General features: G+C 45.4%; 1 protein-coding gene and 1 pseudogene across 6 annotated transcripts in view; both read right to left on the reverse strand.

The window, feature by feature from the left end:
- Positions 1-21,708, reverse strand: part of AK4 (adenylate kinase 4) — an 84,675-nt gene extending 62,967 nt beyond the window's left edge. For 2 of the 6 annotated variants that reach the window (XM_007978448.3, XM_073007233.1), the window contains exons 1-2: positions 21,591-21,708; positions 20,687-20,961 (exon numbers count right to left, since the gene is read on the reverse strand). In XM_007978448.3, coding sequence (XP_007976639.2) covers positions 20,687-20,831 — 145 coding nt within the window. In that variant the 5' untranslated portion in view covers positions 20,832-20,961; positions 21,591-21,708. Of the gene's footprint in view, positions 1-20,098; positions 20,247-20,686; positions 20,962-21,343; positions 21,444-21,492; positions 21,512-21,590 lie in introns of those variants that run through there. The other 4 variants (XM_073007235.1, XM_073007234.1, XM_038000991.2 and 1 more) reach the window with 4 other exon arrangements.
- On the reverse strand, positions 14,507-16,043 carry LOC119625202 (small ribosomal subunit protein uS14-like; annotated as a pseudogene).
- Positions 21,709-22,028: the final 320 nt, after the last annotated feature.

Genomic DNA, 22,028 nt, shown 5'->3' on the forward strand with positions numbered 1-22,028 from the left:
CCTATAATCTCAGCACTTTGGGAGCCTAAGGGGGAGGGATCACCTGAGGCCAGGAGTTCAAGACCCACCTAGATAACACAACAGAGACCCTCATCTTTACAAAAACAAACAAAAAGAATATGCAGGGCCAGGCATAGTAACTCACACCTGTAATCCCAGCACTTTGGGAGGCCCAGACGGTGAATCACCTGAAATCCGGAGTTCAAGATCAGATTGATCAACATGGTAAAACCTCATCTCTACTAAAAACACAAAACTAGCTGGGCATGGTGGCACATGCTTGCAAGCCCAGCTACTTGGGAGGCTGAGGCAGGAGAATAGCTTGAACCTGGGAGGCGGAGGCTGCAGTAAGCTGAGATCACACCATTGCACTCCAGCCTGGGCAACAAGAGTAAAACTCTGTCTCAAAAAAAAAAAAAAAAAAATGCAGAGTAACCTGCTAAAGCTACTACAGTGGTTCTACCACACTTAACCAGTTGTTAGTGGTGGCCACTGCAGTTTAAAAGGGTCATGGTGAAAGGCTGAAAAAGAATTAGAAATGATATGGGAAGAATGGTAGAGAGAACTGGGGCTATTTTCCTTGGTGGAAAAAAAGACAACTTAAGTCAGAGAAGTGCTGCCTAGCAACTATTTTCAATTATCTGAAGAGCTAGCGGATTTAATTTATGTGACAACAAAAGACTGAAGTTGGACAAATGGATGACAGTTTATGGATGACAGTTTCAAGGAGCTGGCTTTCATCTCAGTATAAGGAGGAAAAAATCTTCCAACAATGAGACCTGTCCAGCAATGAAAGGCCTGTTTCCAGAGAAGGCGAGTTAGCTGTAAGCTGCTATAGAAGGGATCCAGCACAGAATGGCCACTTGGACAGAATGACTTAAAATCCCTTCCAATTCTAAGACATTAAGAAATGGAACAAATCATTAAAATTAACGCATTCATTGTTATGCATAGTGTTTAGTCTCTAAGAACCCTAGAAAACCAAAACAGAACTCTGAGCTCCACGGAAAGGAGATGTTGCATTTTTTTCGTGCTCCGAGCTAGATCCTTGATTTTGTTTTCTAAACTAAGCCACTAAAGTAACACAAGTAAAAAAAACAAACAAACAACAAAAAAAAACTATTTCCCTTTTGGAAAAACTAAATTATATCCTGAGACAGTATTTATAGTTACCATTTAAAACTGGGAAACTGTACTCTTACATGCAATCAATATTTTATAGCTCTCTTGTAAACTACATTGGCTGTTCTACCACAGTCATGCAGAAGAAAAATTACAGAAGCAGCTGAGTTCAAAAAACAAAGCAGACCAGGAGTTGAATCAGATATATCAGCAGCCCAGCACATTAAAAGGCCCTGAAAAAAAATCCATCCGATTAGACCTACAGGAAAACTTAGAAAACTGCCCCTCTTAACGATGACATAATTTGTTTCTGTTTTTGTTTTTTGAGACAGAGTCTTGCTCTGTCACCCAGGCTGGAGTGCAGTGGTCTGATCTTGGCTCACTACAACTTCCAGTTTCAGGTTCAAGTGATTTTCCTGCCGCAGCCCCCTGAGTAGCTGAGACTAAAGGCGCAAGCCACCACACCTAATTTTTGTATTTTTAGTAGAGACAGGGTTTCGCCATGTTGGCCAGATTGGTCTCAAGCTCCTGACCTCAAGTGATCCGCCCACCTGGGCCTTCCAAAGTGCTAGGATTACAGGAGCGAGCCACCACACTGGCCAAGATGACACAATTTGTAAAAAGCAAGTATGGCCAGCCCCAGTGGCTCACACCTGTAATCCCAACACTGTGAGAGGCCAAGGGAGGAGAACTGCTTGAGTCCAGGAGTTCAAGACCAGCTTGGGCAACAGAGTGAGACCCCGTCTTCAAAAGAACTTTAAAATGGGTGGTGTGGTGTTGAGCACCTGTAGTTTCGGCTACACGGGAGGCTGAGGTGGGAGGATTGCTGGAGTCTGGGAGGTTGAAGCTGCAGTGAGCCTTGATCACACCACTGTATTCCTTCAGCCTGGGAGATAAAGCAAGACTGTTTCAAAAAAAATTTTAAAAAGCAATTATGGATTCAAGGAGTCTTCCAAAAGAGGAATACACATAACTTTAATGCAAATATTTTTGTTTAGACAAGACTGAACACAAGAGAAGTACAAGGGAAAACAGAAGGACAGAACAAGTAATAGGGGGTTTATAAACAGTGAGCAAGTGTAGCCTCTGCTGGGTGGTACACACACACACATGCACGCGCACACACACGCACACACAGCTTAAATCCCACTGGATTGTGCTAGTGCTTCCATTCAAAGCTCCACATTCACTAAGGAAGATTTAAATGAAATCAAAGCATTAAGACTCCAGAAAAGAAGGGAACAAACAATAGAGAAAAGTCCCCTACTTGCCAGGCATTTCACACAGACGACCCCATCTGACCCTCAGGAATCAAGTTTAATTAACTTCCCCCCCAGTAAAAGGTAGAGCCAGAGTTATGCCTGCCTCTAAAGTCCACCTGTATTTTCTCTACAGCATATAGCTAACTCCCTGTGCCTACCATTTGCTGTGCCAAAGGCCACCAGATACCTCCACCTGAAACTTCTCACAGGTATGTTAAGCTCATTATCCTCTTCACGCCTGGACTGCTGTCCTTGTGTTAAATGGGACCACTTTCCCAGCACAGTCATTCAAGTTCACCCCTTCAAAAGGCAGCACTTGGCTCTGCCCCACCCACCATTCTCCTACAGTCCTATCAGACACTGCCATCCCTACCCCCACTCCTCTCACATCCCCTTTTATCCATTACTGTTACCCTAGACCCCATCTAAACTGTTGTGGCACCATCTTAGCTGTGCTTCAGTTTCCCCCCACTACAATCCACTTCACACTCTGCTACAAAAAACAGCCACCAAAAGGAGTTTGAGGAAGGCATTCATCACCCAGGAGCTACTATGAACTCAATCTGGAATTACATGTAAGCCCCAAGGGGCATTTCCAGCTTCTTGTCTATAATTCCTCCAACTCTAGGTTTCAATGAAGGTTCCTTTTTTTTCCCCCCCCAGACATGGGATCTCCCTGTGTTGCCTAGACTGGAATGCAGTGGCTATTCACAAGCAGGATCATCATGCACTACAGCCTTGAACTCCTGAGCTCAAGTGATCCTGCTGCCTCAGCCTCCCAAGTAGCTGGGATTACAGGTGTGGTGTGTGTCATCTCACCTCACAAAGTTGCCTTAATTTTAATTGTCTACTCACAGACATGATCCCTACATCAAAAATACCCTGCTTTCACATGTTTCCACCTACTACTACCGGGCCCATCCTTCAAGGCTGAGTTCTAACGCCATCTTTCCCAAAGCCCTCTAATTCTTCTATCCAGAGGTGTAACAAACAACTATTAAGCACTGTATGTTAGACACTAGAGGTGTTTTAAATGAACTTAATAAAAGTTCATACAAGTAACTCTTCCCTCTACTATTCTTAAAAAAGTGTTTTCATTCCTATTTTTATAGCACTCAATATAATTTGCTTTATAAAATAATTAATTAGGTGTATTTTTATCTTGCAAATTGTTGAAGGCAGAGACCATTTCTTACTCTGATTAACAAAATGCTTTTGGAATAGACTGATTTTACAAGTGCTTAATAAGTTTAAAGTCTACCCATTTGTCTGCCAATACTGACAGCCTCTTAACTGTTCTCCCTAGTTTCACAGTAGAACTTTCAACCCCAGTTTCCAAATAGCCTGAGTGATCTATTCAAAATGTGAGTCAGATGTCAGTCCCATGTTTAAAAACAATGGCTACACTGTGGATTAGGCAATGGTGTCTTAGCTATGACACCAAAAGCATAAGCAACAAAAGAAAAAACAGATCAACTGGACTTCATCAAAATCAAAAACTTGTGCTTTCAAGGGAGCCATCAAGAAAGTGAAATAGGATAAGAGAAAATATTTGTAAATCATGTATCTGACAAGTGACTTGTATCCAGAATATATAAAGAATTCAATAAGGAGACAAATGAGCCAATTAAAATGGGCAAAGGATTTGAATGGAATTTCTCCAAAGAAGATATGCAAATGGTCAGTAAGCATATGAAAAGAAGTTCAGCATTGTTAGTCCTCAGAGAAATACAAATCAAAGCCACAATGAAATACCACTTTACACTCAATAGGGTAGTTAAAATCGAAAGAGACAGAAAGAAAGGGAGTGAGGGGTGGTTAAAGCAAACAAAATATGACCTGAGAAGGACTCCACACTTCTGTATTTGAGTCCTTGTGAAACCGCCTTTGCAAAATTATAACTGAGGAAATTATGACAGGGAAAGAAATCAGACCTAACCGACTCCATCTTGCTTCTAACCTTTAAGCTGCCCTTGTTCATTCCTGGGTGTAGGCCAAACTAACTTTGGGAAGGAATTCAGTACATGGGTTTGACTCTGAAACAAAATTGATAACGGCCCTTTCCGGAAAAGACCCCCTTCTTGCCTGGGGACCAGTGTGCCTTTGCAAGACTAACAAATTAGCTACAAGATTAGAAATTACAGTTTAGGGGTCATGCAGCCTCTGGCTCCAAGAGTCCAAACCTCCCCAAATTGCTCCTGGGGATAACACCATTCTGTAAAATCTAAGATCAGTGCTTGAGATATTTTGGAGATCCTGTACTCAGTGGATCAGCTGACACCACCCAGACCCATAATCTGGCTCCACAAGTTCTGCCATCCCACCCAGGAACAGAAGACAGCAAGAAAACCTCACTTCCACCCCCGATGATTCCATCTCCAACTGACTAATCAGCACTTCCCACTTCCCAAGCCCCACCCACCAAATTATCTTTAAAAACTCTGATCCTTGAATGCTCAGGGAGACTGATTTGAGTAATAATAAAACTCCAGTCTCCCATACAGCCAGGTCTGCGTGAATTACTCCTTCTCCACTGCAATTCCTGTCTTGATAAATCAGCTCTGTCTGGGCAGCAGGCAAGGTGAGCCCATTGGGAGGTTACACTTGCGGACAAACTGCAACATGGCTTAGGTAGATAAGACTAAAAACCTAATTTAGGAGTATGCGCCTGTAACAAGAGCCGAGTCTTGGCCAATCCCAGTGACCATACTCCAACCACTCATACACTGCTGAGTGTTCTAACTGTGTTCAAATAAGGCAAACACCGAGCTGTAACCAATCCAGCCATTCTGTATCTCACTTCCGATTTCTGTAGTCATTTCTCTTTTTTTGTCTGTAAATCTTCTTCCACCATGTGGCTGTGCTGGAGTCTCTATCAATCTGCTGTGATTCTGAGGGCTGCCCGATTCGTGACTCATTCATTGCTCAATTAAACTTGGCTGAAGTTTTTGTTTTATCAGAAGGTAAAAGTTGACAATGATGAGAAGAAACTGGAACCTTCATTCATTGCTGGTGAGAAGGTAAAATGATGCAGCTGCTTTGGATAACAGTTTGGCACTTCCACAAACTATTAAACATATAGTTACCAGATGAACCCGTATTCTATTCTTAGGTATATACCCAAGAGAAATGAACATTTACATCCACACAAAAACTTACGTACAAACGTCCCATAGCAGGAAACAACCCAAGTGTCCATTAACGAATGAATGGATAAACAAAATGTGGCATACCCATTCAATAAATTATTTGACAATAAAAGTGAATAAAGTACTGATACATACTACAATATAGATACACCTTGAAAACATGCTAAGCAGCCAGACACAAAAAGTCACATATATTAACATACAACTATCCAGAATAGGCAAATCCATACAAACAAACAGAACTAGAGTAGTAATTGCCTGGGGCTGGGGCAAGAGGGAAATGGGGAGTGACTGCTAATGGGTATAGTTTCTTTCTGGGGAAATAAAAATGTTACAAAATTAGATAGTGGTGATGGTTTTACAACTCTGTAAAATACAGAAAAACCTCTGATTTGTACACTCTTTTTTTTTTAGTAGAGTCGGGGTTTCACCATGTTGGCCAGGATGGTCTCAATCTCCTGATCTCATGATCCGCCCACCTCGGCCTCCCAAAGTGCTGGGATTACAGGAGTGAGCCACCACACCCGGCCCTGATTTGTACACTTTTAAAGAATAAATTTTACTGTATGCAAATGTTACATTCAGTATAGCTGTTACATATAAAAAATAAATAAAAGTAACAACCTAAAAACCTTCCATGGATTCTCACCCAGTTACAATGAAGCCCAAACTCCTGGCCATGCCTCAATGCCCTATATACAGTCTCCACTTCTACCATCTCCTCCCCACTTAAAATGTTCGAGACACCAGCCTCCTCCCCGCTCCTCTCCACTTACTGAGTTCACTCCTATATTAGGCTCTTTCCACATACTGTTTCCGCCACCTCAAATCTTTTTGTTTAAGACAGTTCTCACTCTATCACCCAGGCTAGAGTGCGGTGGTGTGACCATAGCTCACTGCAGCCTCCACCTCCTGGGCACAAGTGATCCACCTCAGCCTCCCAGTAGCTGGGACTACAGGCCTGCACCACCACGTCCAGCTAACTTTATTTTTATTTTCCATAGAGACGGGGTCTCACTGTTACCCAGGCTGGTCTCAAACTCCTAGCCTCAAGCGATCCTTCTGCCTCAGCCTCTCAAAGTGCTGGGATTACAGGTGTGAACCACTGTGCCCCACCTGCTACCAAATCTTCACATGCCTGACTCCTACCCTTATTCAGAGCTCAGCTTAAATACTATCTCCTCAAAGAGGCCTCTAACTTCACAATCACAAGTAGTCTTCCCACTCTTTATTTTCTTTATTTTCTTTATCTTATTTTCTTTAGAGTACTTCCAGAAGATATCAGGTACAAGACATAAGGTATATGAGGTGTCTTATTTTTTCTGTCTCCTCTCCACTCATTACAGCCTATTAAAACATTAGTTGAACTGAACCACCATGAAAAAAATTTTCTATTCAAATGGCAACAGACAATAACTGAAATTATGAAATAGAACATCTTACAAAAGATAATGAATAACAAATTAAAGGTACCAATGGGTATAAGAATTTTAGAGAAGAAAATGACCTGTAGCTACAACAGGTGTGGAAAGGCTTCATGGAAGCAATGAGAGGAGAGATTAAAGAAGTGTGAAAGGCATTACAGGCAAAAGGTACATGTGAACAAAGCACTCCTTGCTGCCTTGTCTATGACGCCCATGCTCTACCTGCATGCATGCGTGCGCACCGCCATGCCTTCTGGGAACATAATGTAGAACTTAGAGCTCAAACCCTAGACTGTCGGTACCTCAAGGACAGAGAACAAGTTTTACTTTTTTGCCAGCCTCCCCATACCTAATGCTGGGACATGTGACAAATGGGACAAATGAATAATAAAATAACACCAAGTTCAGGCATTATTCCTGAACTCTTACCATTATGATGAAAAGCAATTTCTACCTCCTCACAACACAAATGACTTCTATTTTTGACCTCCTTTGGTCCTTTTTATTATGGCAGGAAGTCAGTGCTTCCTTTTTCAGGTTTTTTTTTTTTAATGTTTTAGGGACAGAACAACAATAACAAAAAGTACATCCTTCTACCCTACCCTTAAAGGGCCTTCTGAGCCTCGGCATACTTGTTCCCTGCTATCCATAGTGCTATGGTTTGAACGTGCCCCCCAGATTCATATGCTAAAACTTAATAACCAATGTGATAGTATTAAGAGGTGAGGCCTTTAAGTGGTCATGAGGGCTCCTCCCCTGTAGTGTAGTGGCTTACGCCAGTGATTCCAGCATTCTGAGAAGCCGATGCAGGCAGATCACTTGAGGCCAGAAATTCAAGACCAGCCTGGGCAATATAGGGAGACCTCATCTCTACCAAAAATTTAAAAATTAGCCAGGTATGGTGGCACGCGCCTGTAGTCCCTGCAACTCTGGAGGCTGAGACAAGAGTACTGCTTGAGCCTAGGAGTTCCAGGCTGCAGTGAGCCAATATTGCACCACTCCACTCTAGCCTGGGCAACAGAGCAAGACCTCATCTCCAAAAAAAACCACACAAAAACAATAAATTAAGCCTTGTGTCTTATAAAGAGGCTTCATCACCTTGGGAGTCTGAGGCAGGAGAACTGCTTGAGTATAGGAGCTCAAAAGCAGCCTGGCCAAAGTGAGAACCTGTCTCTAGTTGAAAATTTTTAAAATTAGAAAAATTAAAAATAAAATCAAAGAAGCTTAATGTGGCCTTTGGTCCTTTTCCCCTTCCATCCTTTCTGCCATGTGAGAATACAAAGTTCAAGGTGCAACCTCGGAAGCAGTCAACAGGCCTTACTAGACACCAAGCCTGCCAGCACCTTCATCTTGGAAATCCCAGCCTCCAGAACTGTGAGAAACACATTTCTGTTGTTTATAAATTACTCGATCTCAGGTATTTTGTTATAGCCGCACAAACAGACTAAGACACACTGTCTCTACATGGTATTTATAAGACAAGTATTTCACTAGTTTCTAGAGTACTCAGATGTCAGCACAACATAATGGGAAGAAGTTTAATCCTAACTATGGAGCCCCAGGTTTGAATGCTAGTTTCTCTTTAACTAGCTGTTTGACCTAGGACAAGTTACTCAACCTTTCTGAGCCACATACTTGTTTGTAAGTAAATGATATAACAACTTATCTGGAGGTTTGTGTGTGGAAAGCTGACTTAGGGTAAGTCACTCAACTCTTTTTTTTTTTTTTTGAGACAGTCTCGCTCTGTTGCCCAGGCTGGAGTGCAATGGCATGATCTTGGCTCACTGCAACCTCCGCCTCCTAGGTTCAAGCGATTCTTGTGCCTCAGCCTCTCGAGTAGCTGGGACTACAGGTGCACACCACCATGCCCAGCTAATTTTTGTATTTTTAGTAGAGATGGGGTTTCACCCTATTGGCTAGGCTGGTCTCAAATTCCTGACCTCGTGATCCGCCCGTCTTGGCCTCCCAAAGTGCTGGGATTACAGGCGTGAGCCACCACGCTCGGTCAACTTTTTTTTTCCTTTTTGAGACAGGGTTTCGCTCCGTTGCCCAGATTGGGGTGCAGTGGCTCAAACACAGTTCACCGTAGCCTCACTATAGACTCACTGTGGCCTTCTGGGCTCAGGCAATCCTCCCACCTCAGTCTCCCAAGTAGGTGGGACTACAGCATGCGCCACCACACACACTGGCTAACTTTGGTTATTTTTTGTAGAGACAGGCTTTTGCCATGTTGCCCAGGCTGGTCTCGAACTCCTGGGCTCAAGTGATACATCCGCCTCGGCCTCCCAAAGTGCTGGGATTACAGGCATGAGCCACTGCACCTGACCAAGTTAGTTACTCAACCTTTCTGAGGCCATTTACTTATTTGTAAAGCAAATGCTATAACAACAACTGCTCTGGAGATCTGTGTGGGAATTAAAGATAATATGTATTCATTAGTCAGTCCAGGGCCTGGCAGTTGCTTCGCCCACTGCAAATGTTGGTTATGACCAAGTCACAAGAATTATAAAATGCCAGGGTCACAGGTTACTGCTGCCCAGACAAAAGGTGCTGAAGATCAGAAAATAGTTGATTTCTAGCTTCTTGGAAGCTAGATGATAAACAAGAATGACTCTGCATTATTTCAGTATTATCCGTCTGGCTAAGTAAGGGATGCTTGCTGCTGGATCTGTTGTTTAACTAGTACAAAAACTCTCAGAACTTAGAGACTGTTAAAATATAACATCAACCATTTAAATTCAACTACATGAAGCTGTACAAACAAGACCTTTTGTACTATGTCTCAAAGGTCAACCTGAGAGCTTAAACATCAAATGGAGGGAGTAAAATACACAGAGTAATCCAAAAGCCTCTATTATCTACTCATGCTTTTTGAAAAAAAAATTGGTTTGGGCCGGGTACGGTGGCTCACACCTGTAATCCCAGCACTTTGGGAGGCCGAGGCAGGCGGATCACCTGAGGTCAGGAGTTCAAGACCAGCCTGGCGAACATGATGAAACCCCGTCTCTACTAAAAATGCAAAAAAAAAAAAACTTAGCAGGTCATGGTGGTGGGACCCTGTAGTCCCAACTACTCAGAAGGCTGAGGCACAATAATCACTTGAACCCAGGAGGCGGAGATTGCAGTGAGCCAAGATCACACCACTGTACTTCAGCCTGGGCAACAGAGTGAGGCTCCACCTCAAAGAAAAAAGAAAAAATCTAGTTTGCTAAAGGAAAATACACGGTTGAGATGTCTGATCCATTGTCCATTGTGAAAGTACATCATCCAAAAAATTTACAAAATTTCCAAGTCCTTAAACCTCACAATATGTACCAATACAGATTGTTAAAGAGCCAACTAGCATAATCTAATACGATTTAACAATTTACTTGGTAGATTTTGAAGGGAACAGGTAATTCAACATGTCCTTCAGAATGGGTGAATTTACAGTTAACAGTTTGAAGCCCAATTTACTAGTTTTAGGATTGTTTGCCATCCTTCAGTTCCAGAAGTTAAAAGCCGAAGTTTAAATGCATATACTATGATGCCAGTATGTTTATGTGTATCTTTTTTTTTTTTTTTTTTTGTTTTTTGAGACGGAGTCTCGCTCTGTCGCCCAGGCTGGAGTGCAATGGCGCAATCTCGGCTCACTGCAAGCTCCGCCTCCCGGGTCCACGCCATTCTCCTGCCTCAGCCTCCCGAGTAGCTGGGACTACAGGCGCCCGCCACTGCGCCCGGCTAATTTTTTTTCTATTTTTAGTAGAGACGGGGTTTCACCATGGTCTCGATCTCCTGACCTTGTGATCCGCCCGCCTCGGCCTCCCAAAGTGCTGGGATTACAGGCGTGAGCCACCGCGCCCGGCCTGTTTATGTGTATCTTAAAGGCAAACACAAGTAATGAGGGCTGGAAAGGTGATATGGGGCAGGCATGATAACCCTTTCCTTTGACAACATCATTAGAGATGGATGCGGACTAACATGATAATAGAAAAAGTAAGGCCAAGCCATAAAAACAAGGACCTCTTGTGGACCATAAACTCCTCCAGAAGAGGAGTTTCAGGTACGCTATGACAATGACCATGCCATCTTTTTGTAGCTGTACTCATTTGTCAAAACTCAACTCGGGAATCGCCTCCCCTAAAAAGCCTTCCCAAATCTCACCTCCTCCTAAATGCTGGGTTAGCTGCCTCTTCTGTAAGCATGCACATCTTGCAGCCTCAATTATTTTTTTTTTCCTCCGAGACAGGGTCTTGCTCTGTTGCGCAGGCTGGAGTGCAGTGGCATGATCACAGATCACTTCAACCTCAGCCTGTTGGGCTCAAGTGATCCTCCTGCCTCAACGTCCTGAGTAGCTGAGACTACGGATGCGCACAACCACACCCAGCTAATTTTCTTACACTATTTTTTAGTAAAGATGAGGTCTCGCTATGTTATCCAAGCTGGTCTTGGACACTTGCTCGGTCTTTAGTAATCCTCCAGCCTCAGCCTCCCAAAGCGCTGGGATTACAGACATGAACCACCACACCCGGCCCAACTGGGTTATTTTCTTCTTGTTTGCCTGCCTGTCTGACTGCCTGCCTGTCTGACTGCCTGCCTGTCTGACTGCCTGCCTCCACCAAAACACAGCAGCTCCTTCAGGGAACAGACCTTGTTTCACCTCTTTGCATCCCACAAGCCAAGATTGCCTGGCACTCAAACATTTGCTGAAAGACACATTTACCAGGACATTCAGTGCAGCACACTCTGTATACCGAATGACTATAAATAACCTAAATTCCAATCAACAGCGGACTGATGAAATTATGGTTCCAGGACTCCTGTGGGTCCATGAGACCTTTTCAGGGGTCCATGAGTTCCTCTTTAATTACATGTGTATAAAACCGGATATTCTTCAAATACTTTAACCAAAACAGCATAGCACCAAAGACCAAATGAAGAACTAGATATGAGAATAAAGTTTTATTCTATTAGGCCAGAACGATTTGCAAATGTAGGCCAGGCGCGGTGGCTCAAGCCTGTAATCTCAGCACTTTGGGAGGCAGAGACGGGCGGATCACGAGGTCAGGAGATTGAGACCATCCTGGCTAACACGGTGAAACCACGTCCGGGCGAGGTGACGGGTGCCTATAGTTCCAGCTACTCAGGAGGCTGAGGCAGGAGAATGGCGTAAACCCAGGAGGCAGAGCTTGCAGTGAGCTGAGATCTGGCCACTGCACTCCAGCCTGGGCGACAGAGCGAGACTCTGTCTCAAAAAAAAAAAAAAAAAAAAATTGCAAATGTGCAAAAACAACAGCACTTTTCTCATTAGATTTCATTTTGGAAAATAGTTAATTTTCACAGAAATCTGTTAACATACAGTGGATTTATTATTGTTTTTGATGAATTAATATTTTTAAATTTTCTCAATTTTCTTTTTTCTTTCTTTTTGAGACACAGTCTCGCCCTGTGGTCCAGGCTGGAATGCAGTGGTGCTATCTTGACTCACTGCAACCTCTGCCTCTTGGGTTCAGGTAATTCTCCCTGTCAGCCTCCAGAGCAGCTGAGATTACAGGTGTGTGCCACCACACCTGGCTAATTTTTGTATTTTTAGTAGAGACGGGGTTTCACCATGTTGGTCAGGCTGGTCTCAAACTCCTGACTTCATGATCCACCCGCCTCAGCCTCCCAAAGTGCTGGGATTACAGGCATGAGCCCCCACAGCCAGCAAATTTTCTCAATTTTAATTTCAAATACATTTAACATCTACATGTATAACCCACATAAACAAAGCTTCTTTGGTTCTCAATATTCAAATGTGCGATTTCAAATTATGATGTATCTGTACAATAAAAGAGAATGCAGATATCTTTTTAAAAGAATAAACTGATACATGCTGATGGAAACCAATATCTAAGCTATACTGCTAAGTTTTTCTTAAGTGTAATAGAAAGAACGAATGTGTACATTTAAAAAAAAGAGGCACTACTATAATATGCTATAGATATGACACATAAATGCTATAGATATATGACAAAATCTTTGGATAAACATCCAAAAAAAGTTAAAAGCAGATGCCCCTGTGGAGAGAAACTGGGGAACCAAGAGTCACGGACAGGTGTGAAACTTTCCATTCTATTCCTAGCATACTATTTGAAAATTTTACCATCTGCATGTACCTGTATTACATTTTCAAAATTAAAAATGGAATAACAAATTATATATGAATATTGGACTTGTATATGAGTATCTAATTCACATTAAAAAACAGTATTTAACAGAATTGGAAAATATTAGATGATACATTGTTAAAGCAAGCAATTTTCAAAACAGTAATACTATAATACAATGCAATAATAATGTAACTCAAAATGTATGTGTATGTGTGTATTCCTGAAAAAGTCTAGAAGGATATACTGTATATAAAAGTATTAGCACCATGGATGGTGGCTCAACCGCCTGTAATGCCAGCACTTTGGGAAGCCAAGGTGGGCAGATGACTTGAGGTCAAGAGTTTGAGACCAGCCTGGCCAATATGGTGAAACTCTGTCTCTACCAAAAATACAAAAAATTAAGCCAGGCGTGGTGGCACATGCCCGTAATCCCAGCTACTTGGGAGGCTGAGGCAAGAGAATCACTTGAACCCAGGAGGTGGAGGTTGCACTGAGCCAAGAGCCAAGATCATGCCACTGTACTCTAGCCTGGGCAACAGAGCGAGACTCCATCTAAAAAAAAAAAAAAAAAAGTATTAGCAATAACTTTTCCTACCAGTTGGTAAATTACAAGTGATTGTTTTCATCTTTCTAAACTTTTGCTAACTTATACATACTATTTCTATAATCAGAAAATCAGTTTATACATGTATGAAGTATATCTATACCTAAATAAAATATTTTTCATTTTATTTTTTTTATCTACTTTTTGAGACAGAGCTTGCTCTGCTGCCTAGGCTGGAGTACAGTGGTGCAATCTCAGCTCACTGCAACCTCTGCTCCTGGATACAAGCGATTCTCCTGCCTCAACCTCCCAAGTAGCTGGGACTATAGGCGCGCGCCACCAAGCCCAGCTAATTTTTGTATTTTAGTAGAGACAGAGTTTCGCCATGTTGGCCAGGCTGGTCTCGAACTCCTGGCCTAACTGAAACACTTACTAAGCCAAAAAGTACACAAATAAAGTAGCACCTATAAACTACCAAGAACTTGAGTGAATATTTGTAAGCTACGTTTAAAACTCTCCCTATGTCGGCCAGGTGTGGTGGCTCACGCCTGTAATCCTAGCACTGCGGGAGGCCAAGGCAGGCGGATCACCTAGGTCAGGAGTTGAGACCAGCCTGGCCAACATGGTGAAACCCCGTCTCTACTAAAAATACAAAAATTAGCCAGGCATGGTGGTGGGCGCCTGTAATCCCAGCTATTTGGGAGGCTGAGTCAGGAGAATTGCTTGAACCCGAGAGGCAGAGGTTGTAGTGAGCCAAAAATCGCGCCATTGCACTCCAGCCTGGGCAACAAGAGCAAGACTACGTCTTTTTTTTTTTTAAAAAAAAAAAAAATTATCACTATGATTTAAGTTCTATTTTGGCCAGTAGTTTTATTCCCAGAAACCTATCCCAAAGAAAGTGTATTTGTCCAGTGATTTGTACACAATGACATTTGTAAGAGCATTATTTGTTTAAATGTTTATGTACAAAGAACTATCATGGTTTTTTATTGGGTAGATGCCTTGGATAATCCTTTGAAGGAAGACTATTTAGTCCAACTTAATAAAGCTGATATCCTTCGCGTACTGACAGAAACACTGGCAGCAAGTATTGAGGCCATATTTCTGGATCAGACCGTGCCGGTTTGAACAGACGTGACAAGAGTGAGAACCCTGGCTGAATTTTCAGGGGTGGCTCCAGTACAGCTGCTGGTGACCCATCTTGCTCTCAGGAGTGCAATGAGGTAATGGGAAGGCGCTAGCCCACGCATGTGCTGTTCCAAAAAGATTGGTTAGCCACATTCTAGTTCATTCAACCCTATACCACATTCACCCAGGCAAGCGCTCAGGGCAAAATCCTAGGATTCGCTGTAGACTTCTTTCTCTCCATCACCTCTCACAACCAATTCATTATTCCAGTCAGCTCTGCCTTCATACATATCTCAAACCCCTTTATTTCTCTCCTCCTTTGCCACCAAGTTCCAAACACAGGCCACTCTCCTCATCCATACTGGTCTCCCTTTTCCTCACCTCTCCACACAGCAGGCAAAAGATCAACTGTTAGAAAGTAAATCTTTTCATGTCATTGTCCTATGTAAAACCCTTCCTCGTCTTTCCAGTGCCCTTGGAATAAAATCCAATCTTTACCAGGATCCTCCAGGCTCTACCTGATCTGGCACCTGCTCGTCTCTCTGACCTGAGCTGACCTACTTCCACATCCCTTCTGCCTGCCACACTCCAAACATACTGCCACTTCTTTCCGTTCCTCAAACACGCTATGCTAATTCCCACCTTAGGGCCTTTGCACTTGCTGTTCCTTCTTCCTGAAACACTCTGTTCCTAATCATCACAAGCTCATTCTCTATAGTATGAATAAGGACACTCACCTCCTGGAGAGGCCTTCCCTAAACACACAACCTAAGATAGGTGCCTTTAATTTATTAGCTTCAATTACCCTTAAGGAATTAAGGGTAATTTTTACTTGCTGCTTCCATTTCTTCTACCGTTTTACATTTTCTAAATTTTGTACAAGGCATGACTTTGATCAGAAGAAAACTACTTCTAACAAATGATCCTGGCCAAGCATGGCGGCTTACAACCTGGAATCTCAGCATTTTGGGAAGCCGAGGCAGGGAGACTGCCTGAACTAAGGGGTTCAAGACCAGCCTGGGCAACAAGTAGAAACTCTATCTCTACAGAAAAATACAAAATTATCTGGGCATGGTGGCGCATGCCTGTAGCCCCAGGTACTTAAGGGGCTGAGGTAAGACAATCGCTTGAGCAAGGGAAGTCAAGGCCGCAGTGAGCCATGTTCATGCCACTGCACTCTAGCCTAGGTCACAGAGTGAAACTATGCCTCCTAACAAAAGAAAAAAAAATCCCACTGGAAGGATGTGCAAAGATTCACATGTGCATGTGGCTAAGGCAGACTTACTGTCACAGAATGCCTTACTCAAGTCACAAATAGTGTTCTTCAAATACGTGTGAAAATCCTCAAAGAAACTAAAAAAGCAATAATAAGTGTATATGAGTGGACCTTTGGACTGGAGAGGTCTCAAAACCACTCAGATCCTTGCTTGACCTGTGCTACTTCCTGAGTCTCACCAAGCTATGGGGGGAAATGGAATAGAATATACTCTAGAAACCCTGTAATAAGCCAAGACTCTGTATGATCTATAAAAAGGATAACTATTGAAACCTGTTTTAGATACATTGTTAGACTCTGGCTCTCAAGTCTCTCTAATGTTTCTATCTTCCAGTTCTCAGAAGTTTTCCCTCTTACATAAGACACACATTTATACTTAATGAGCACCAAAAAAACCCTGAGCCCTCTGAACTAGGGCATCTTTTTCAAAAAGAGGCTCTCAGCCCATAGACTAACTTGAAATGCTAGTCCCATCAGCAAAACTCCAGCAAGAGCTGCAGTTTATATTGAGAGCAGAGGGCGGATGCGGTGGCTCACGCCTGTAATCCCAGAACTTTGGGAGGCTGGCGCAGGCAGATCACGAGGTCAGGAGTTCAAGCCCAGCCTGGCCAATATGGTGAAACCCCATCTCCACTAAAAATACAAAAATAGCCATGCATGGTGGTGCGTGCCTGTAGTTCCAGCTACTCGAGAGACTGAGGCAGAAGAATTGCTTGAACCTGGGAGGCGGAGGTTGCAGTGAGCCGAGATTGTGCCACTGCACTCCAGCCTGGGTGACAGAGCGAGACTCCGTCTCAAAAAAAAAAAAAAAAAAAATATATATATATATATATATATATAGAGAGAGAGAGAGAGAGAGAGAGAGAGAGAGAGAGAGAGAGCGCACATGCAGAAACAGGTTTGTTTCTTAACATCTTTTATCTCAATGAAGTCCAAGATGCTTCCAAATGGAGATGTGCCAGTTTTCCTGCACTTGAGATAGTAGATCCAGTATAACGTGGTTTAAAAAAATATCACTATTTCTCCAACCTTTAAAACAAGATTTGCATATCCTTTAGATATGACCCAATAAAAGAATCTATCATTAAATATCAGAATTTGATCAGAATTTATAATGGGACTCACTCAATAAAGTGCCAGCCCGTGTGTGTGTGTGTGTACTCATACATACATGTGCATACCCATACACAGAGAAAAGCTAACATTCCTTATGACAGAGTGTAAGACCCAACTCCTGACAATCTAAGAGAACTTTCCCTTCTATTTACTCTTGCAGTGTGCTAAAGAAAATCTGAGCCAAAGATATGGGGGTGACTCTTCAAATGAGGTATCAGATAAGCCTCAGCCTATACCACTTTAGGCAGTGCAGGAAGGGCCAATGGGTGACAGCTATCATGAAGCTAATCTCAGATCCATATTAAGTACAAACTTTTACCATAAATCAGAGCTAATTAAACAAAATGGACTCCATGCTATAGGTTGCTTGACTTCTGGATTAAGATGTACTGTCTAGAATTTGTGACTCAGGCCTTTAACACAAACTTGGTAAGCTCCTTTTATGCATTAGGTACTTTGCCTGATCCCCGTCCTCCAAGTTTCAGAGTGGGAAGTGTGCAATGGTAGAGACAGAAAGAACAAAAGGCCCAAGAATGGGCCAGGTGCAGTGGCTCATACCTGTAATCCCAACATTTTGGGAGACTGAGCCAAGAGTTTGAGACCAGCCAGGGCACCAAAGCAAAACCCCATATCTATAAATAATAATAATAAAATAAAAGAGGCACAAAATTATCTTAAACAATGCTATTGTCCCCAGCACCCAGAACACTGACACGCAAGAGTCACTCAGCAGGTATCTTACTGGGTGAGAGACAGGCATTTTTACACTGCATGATATGTGACTACAACATTAGAATCAATAAGATATGTGCAGAGAAGGCCAGGTGCGGTGGCTCACATCTGTAATCCCAGCACTTTGGGAGGCCAAGACGGGTGGATCATCTAAGGTCCCGAGTTTGCGACCAGCCTGGCCTCAAACCTTGGTAGAGATGGTGAAACCCTATCTCTATGAAAAATACAAAAATTAGCTGGGCGTGGCGGCAGACGCCTGTAACCCAGCTACTTGGGAGGCTGAAGCAAAAGAATCACTTCAACCCGGGAGACGGAGGTTGCAGTGAGCCGAGATAGCGCCACTGCACTCCACTGCACTCCGGCCTGGGTGAGAGAACAAGATTCGTTTCAAAAAAAAAAAAAAAAAAAAAAATGTGCAGAGGAAAGAGATGAATTCTGCCAGAGGAGGTGAGGGAAGTCTTCCAAGAAGCAATGACATCAGAATGGCCCTTTCCTGAAAGAGCAGCTTTTTACCAGGCTGCAGGAGGAGGAAAGCCATATAGACAAGAGTGTGCCCAAATCCAGGCTGGAGCAGATGGCTGGAGCTACTTTCCAATTCAAATTCCTACACGGTTTTATTTCCTGGGTTTTTGTTGTGCTTCATCGTCTCCTTCAAACCTTCCATTATAAAGGGTACATACAGAAAGGTGGTTGTGCTTCCCACCAGGAAATTAGCTAAAAGCAAACAGCAGGTAACAGACAGAAAAATACCGTGGAATGGAATGTTTTATTTACCAGGCAGTAAGCCTATAAGATTCTCAGGCCTTCTGAGAGAGAAAAATAATCCGATAACCCGAAAGTCCACTAGAAACAAGCCACTTTCAAAACAAATTGCTGTCCTTTATTTTTCTTCTTTCTTTGATAAAGTTTTTTTCTTAATTGGCTCATGCAAAAAACTGCTTGATTCCCAACAGAAAAAAGAAAATCTAAACATTTCATAGTCACTTCTCACTCCAGGGACGAACACTGGGGAGGAAATGAAGGCATTTGAAAGAGAATGGAAACTAAAATTTAGAACAGAGGAAAGTTGAAGAGAGAGAGAGAGAGAGAGAACAAGGGAAAAGAGCAAATGGAAAATTTTCAAAGCCCCTAAGAAAGTGCAGAAATAAGCCACTTCCCATCACACTCTTTAAAAATGGAAAGCGCTTTGAGTCCAGTCCCAGGATGGACAGTGTGAAGCCCTTCATTCCAGAAGGAAACAAGTCACCAAGTAAGGTACAGAGAACTATAGAATGGGCTCATAGAAGGAAACAAGTCACCTACTCAGATGCAGAGAATTATGGAATGGGCTCATCTCTCCTCGCTGTCTTCCTTCACTGACTCCATGCTATCACGAAGAAGCCCAACCTAAACACAAAACCCTCAGGATGAGAGCCAGCCTTCCCTCTCAGGCCGCTCTCCCCTCAACCGCGTTCCAAATGCAGCGTTCCAAGAATAAAATGCATTTGAATGTATCAAAATCAAAATAGACGCACTTGAGGTAACAATACCCACAAAAGAAAACTCAAGTGCAATCTGGTACACATAATTCTTCCTTTTGAGACATGGGGGTGGGGGAAGAGTTTTCCTGTAAAAGTCCGCGTTTTCAACCTGCTTAAGAGGTCGGGAATAAAACTCTGCAGACACTTAATTCCTTGCTTTTAAGCTTTCATTTTGTTTTCCGGTACTGTCCTCCACCTTCCTTTTCAAACCACTCTGTGCTTCTGAAATGTAGATCCCCGGATAATTAGTCCATGATGGGCAATAACCACCCTGGACACCCTTGAGAACTGCAGCGACAGTAAAGGACCCCTGCTGGGAAGAACAACTTTTCATAAAGGAGTTGCTAATTACCAGTATCTCCATCCCAAAAGGGTTAAGAGCCTCGCAGCAGCACAACCGCTACCTCTCGCCCTTTAACGCCAATTCTTTTGGAACTGGTGTGAACGTGGAGTGGGAGGAGAGGGGGAAAGGGACGCACTCAACACCGTCAGACTAAGAAATCAGGCGATCTATATCCCCAAGTTCACCACGCCGGCCAAAGGAGGCATCTCAAGCCAAGGGAGGCAGCTCAAGAAGCCATTTCCAGGAAAGCTGCATTCAAAATGTAATTTATCAGAACGAGTCTCCTCCGAGTCTCCTGACGGCCAGGCCCGGAGGCTTCGGGAGGAGGGAGAGTTGCTGGGAAGAGTTTACCTTAGAAGGCGACAGCGAACAGACAGGCCTTTCAAAGCCACCCAGGGCTCTGCCCCGAGCCCCGAGGCTGCGCGGAGGGGCTGCAGAGGCACAAGGTTGCTAGCCCGCCGGCGCCACAGGTTCCCCGGCGCGCAGCCCCGCCCGACTGCCACAGGTGGGCGGTGCTCCGCCTCTGGGCTGCCGCGGGAGGGGGCGCGCGGCTCTCTAGGGACTCGCGGGAGGGGGCCAGGGCTAAGGGGTAGGGGGGCGGCTCTGCCTTAAGGAGGGCAGCGTGAGAGGGAAGCTCCGGTTTTCCCTGCCTAGTTTTCGTTCCCTCGCCCGGGTGGTTCGGGCTTTTCCTCGCAGCAGGAGGAGCGGTGGAGACAAGAGCCGCGGGCACCTCCCACCGGCCGCCCCTGGAGCCTCGGCCTCCTCCCGGGCGCGGTTAAGCCGCGCGGCCGCCAGCTGCATGCGCCCCGGCACGTACGAGCCTGCACGACCACACGCGGGCGGGGGAAGGGCGCCGCGATCCGGGAGCCCCAGTCCCTCCAGGGCCTCACCCCAGCCCAACGAGGCTCGCCCCCAGCCCTCGTCCCCGCAGCCCCTCACCGGTGTTGGCCTTGATGTTCTCCCGCAAGAAGTGGCCGCTGGAGAGATGCTGGAGGCCAAAGTTCTGGGCGATCCTCTGGCACACGGTGCCCTTGCCCGAGCCGGGCGGCCCGAGGATGACCGCGCGCAGGAGTTTGGAAGCCATTGCCTTCGCGAGGAGGGGGGCGGCCAAACGCGCAGCCCCGACCGCGGCCCCGGAGGGAGCCCCGGGAACTTTGTTTCTCGGCCCCCTACCTCTGGCACCCTCAGCTCGCACTGGGACTCGCCGACCGCCCCTACAGGGGGAAGGAGAGACTTTTTAAGACAACCCCTCCCCTCAGCCCAGCGCCGGGACCAACTCGCAGGCGGAGTGAGCGCCACGCTACACCTCCCCGCCCTCCTCCACCTCCTCGCCCTCCTCCACCTCCTCGCCCTCCTCCACCTCCTCGCCCCCACGCAGAGCTGCTGGAGCGCGCCGTGCCCCGCCCTGCCGACTCGGCCTCCAGGGGTCAGAGGTCGGCGCCACCAGTCCCACTTTCATCCTTTCCTGCAGCTCGCTCCCCACGCCGCGTCCGAGAAGGGGGCCGGGCGGCCGGGCATCCCCCAGCCAGTCTCCGCCAAGCCAGGGAAGCTGGCACAAGGGGGTGACTCAAAGCCAGCCCCCGCCGCCCCACGCACCGAGCGGCCTAGGAGCTGAGCCCCTGCCGGGTCCTCGCACGTGGGAAACGTGTGGTCGGCGTCTCGCCCCCTCCTCGGCGGCTGTCACATCCCCCGGCGTCTCAGCTGCCGCCGCTGCCCACCGCCCGCGCGCGCTCGGAGGGGCCCACCTCCGCCCGGGGTTGGCGGATGCGCTCCCCGGCCGTGGGGCGCGCGACGAGCCCGAGCCCCGCGCCTTGCCACCAAAAGCAATCAAATAAACACACACCTTGGCTGGAGGCAGCACTCCGAGAGGCTTCCAGCCCGGTTCCTGCAGGGCGGCGCCGTCTCCGCCCGCCCAGTCGCGGAGCCCGGGCCGGCCGCGCGGGACTCGCGCCTTACGTAAGCCCGGGAGACCGGCTCCGCGCGAGCCGCTAGCCACCGCCCCCTCCCCTCCCCTCCCCTCCACTCCCACCCAGCCTGCCTGGCCCACGTGCTCCCCGCGACCCAGCGAGGACTGCGGGGGCGAAGCGAAGTGCAGACCACGCGCGGTAGAGAAACCCCTTTTCTTCTTTCGCGGTCGCCTGGGTACCGCGGTCTACTGCAAGGGAAGGGAAAAATACAACTTGATGAGCGCCTACTGTGCGCCAAGTTTGCGGCTAGGTGATTTCATTGTGTTTACAGCCGAGGAATGGAATGTGACCATCCATTCATTGATTCATTCCGC

The sequence above is a fragment of the Chlorocebus sabaeus genome, chromosome 20 (assembly GCF_047675955.1).
Source record: "Chlorocebus sabaeus isolate Y175 chromosome 20, mChlSab1.0.hap1, whole genome shotgun sequence".
Classification (NCBI taxonomy): Eukaryota; Metazoa; Chordata; class Mammalia; order Primates; family Cercopithecidae; genus Chlorocebus; species Chlorocebus sabaeus.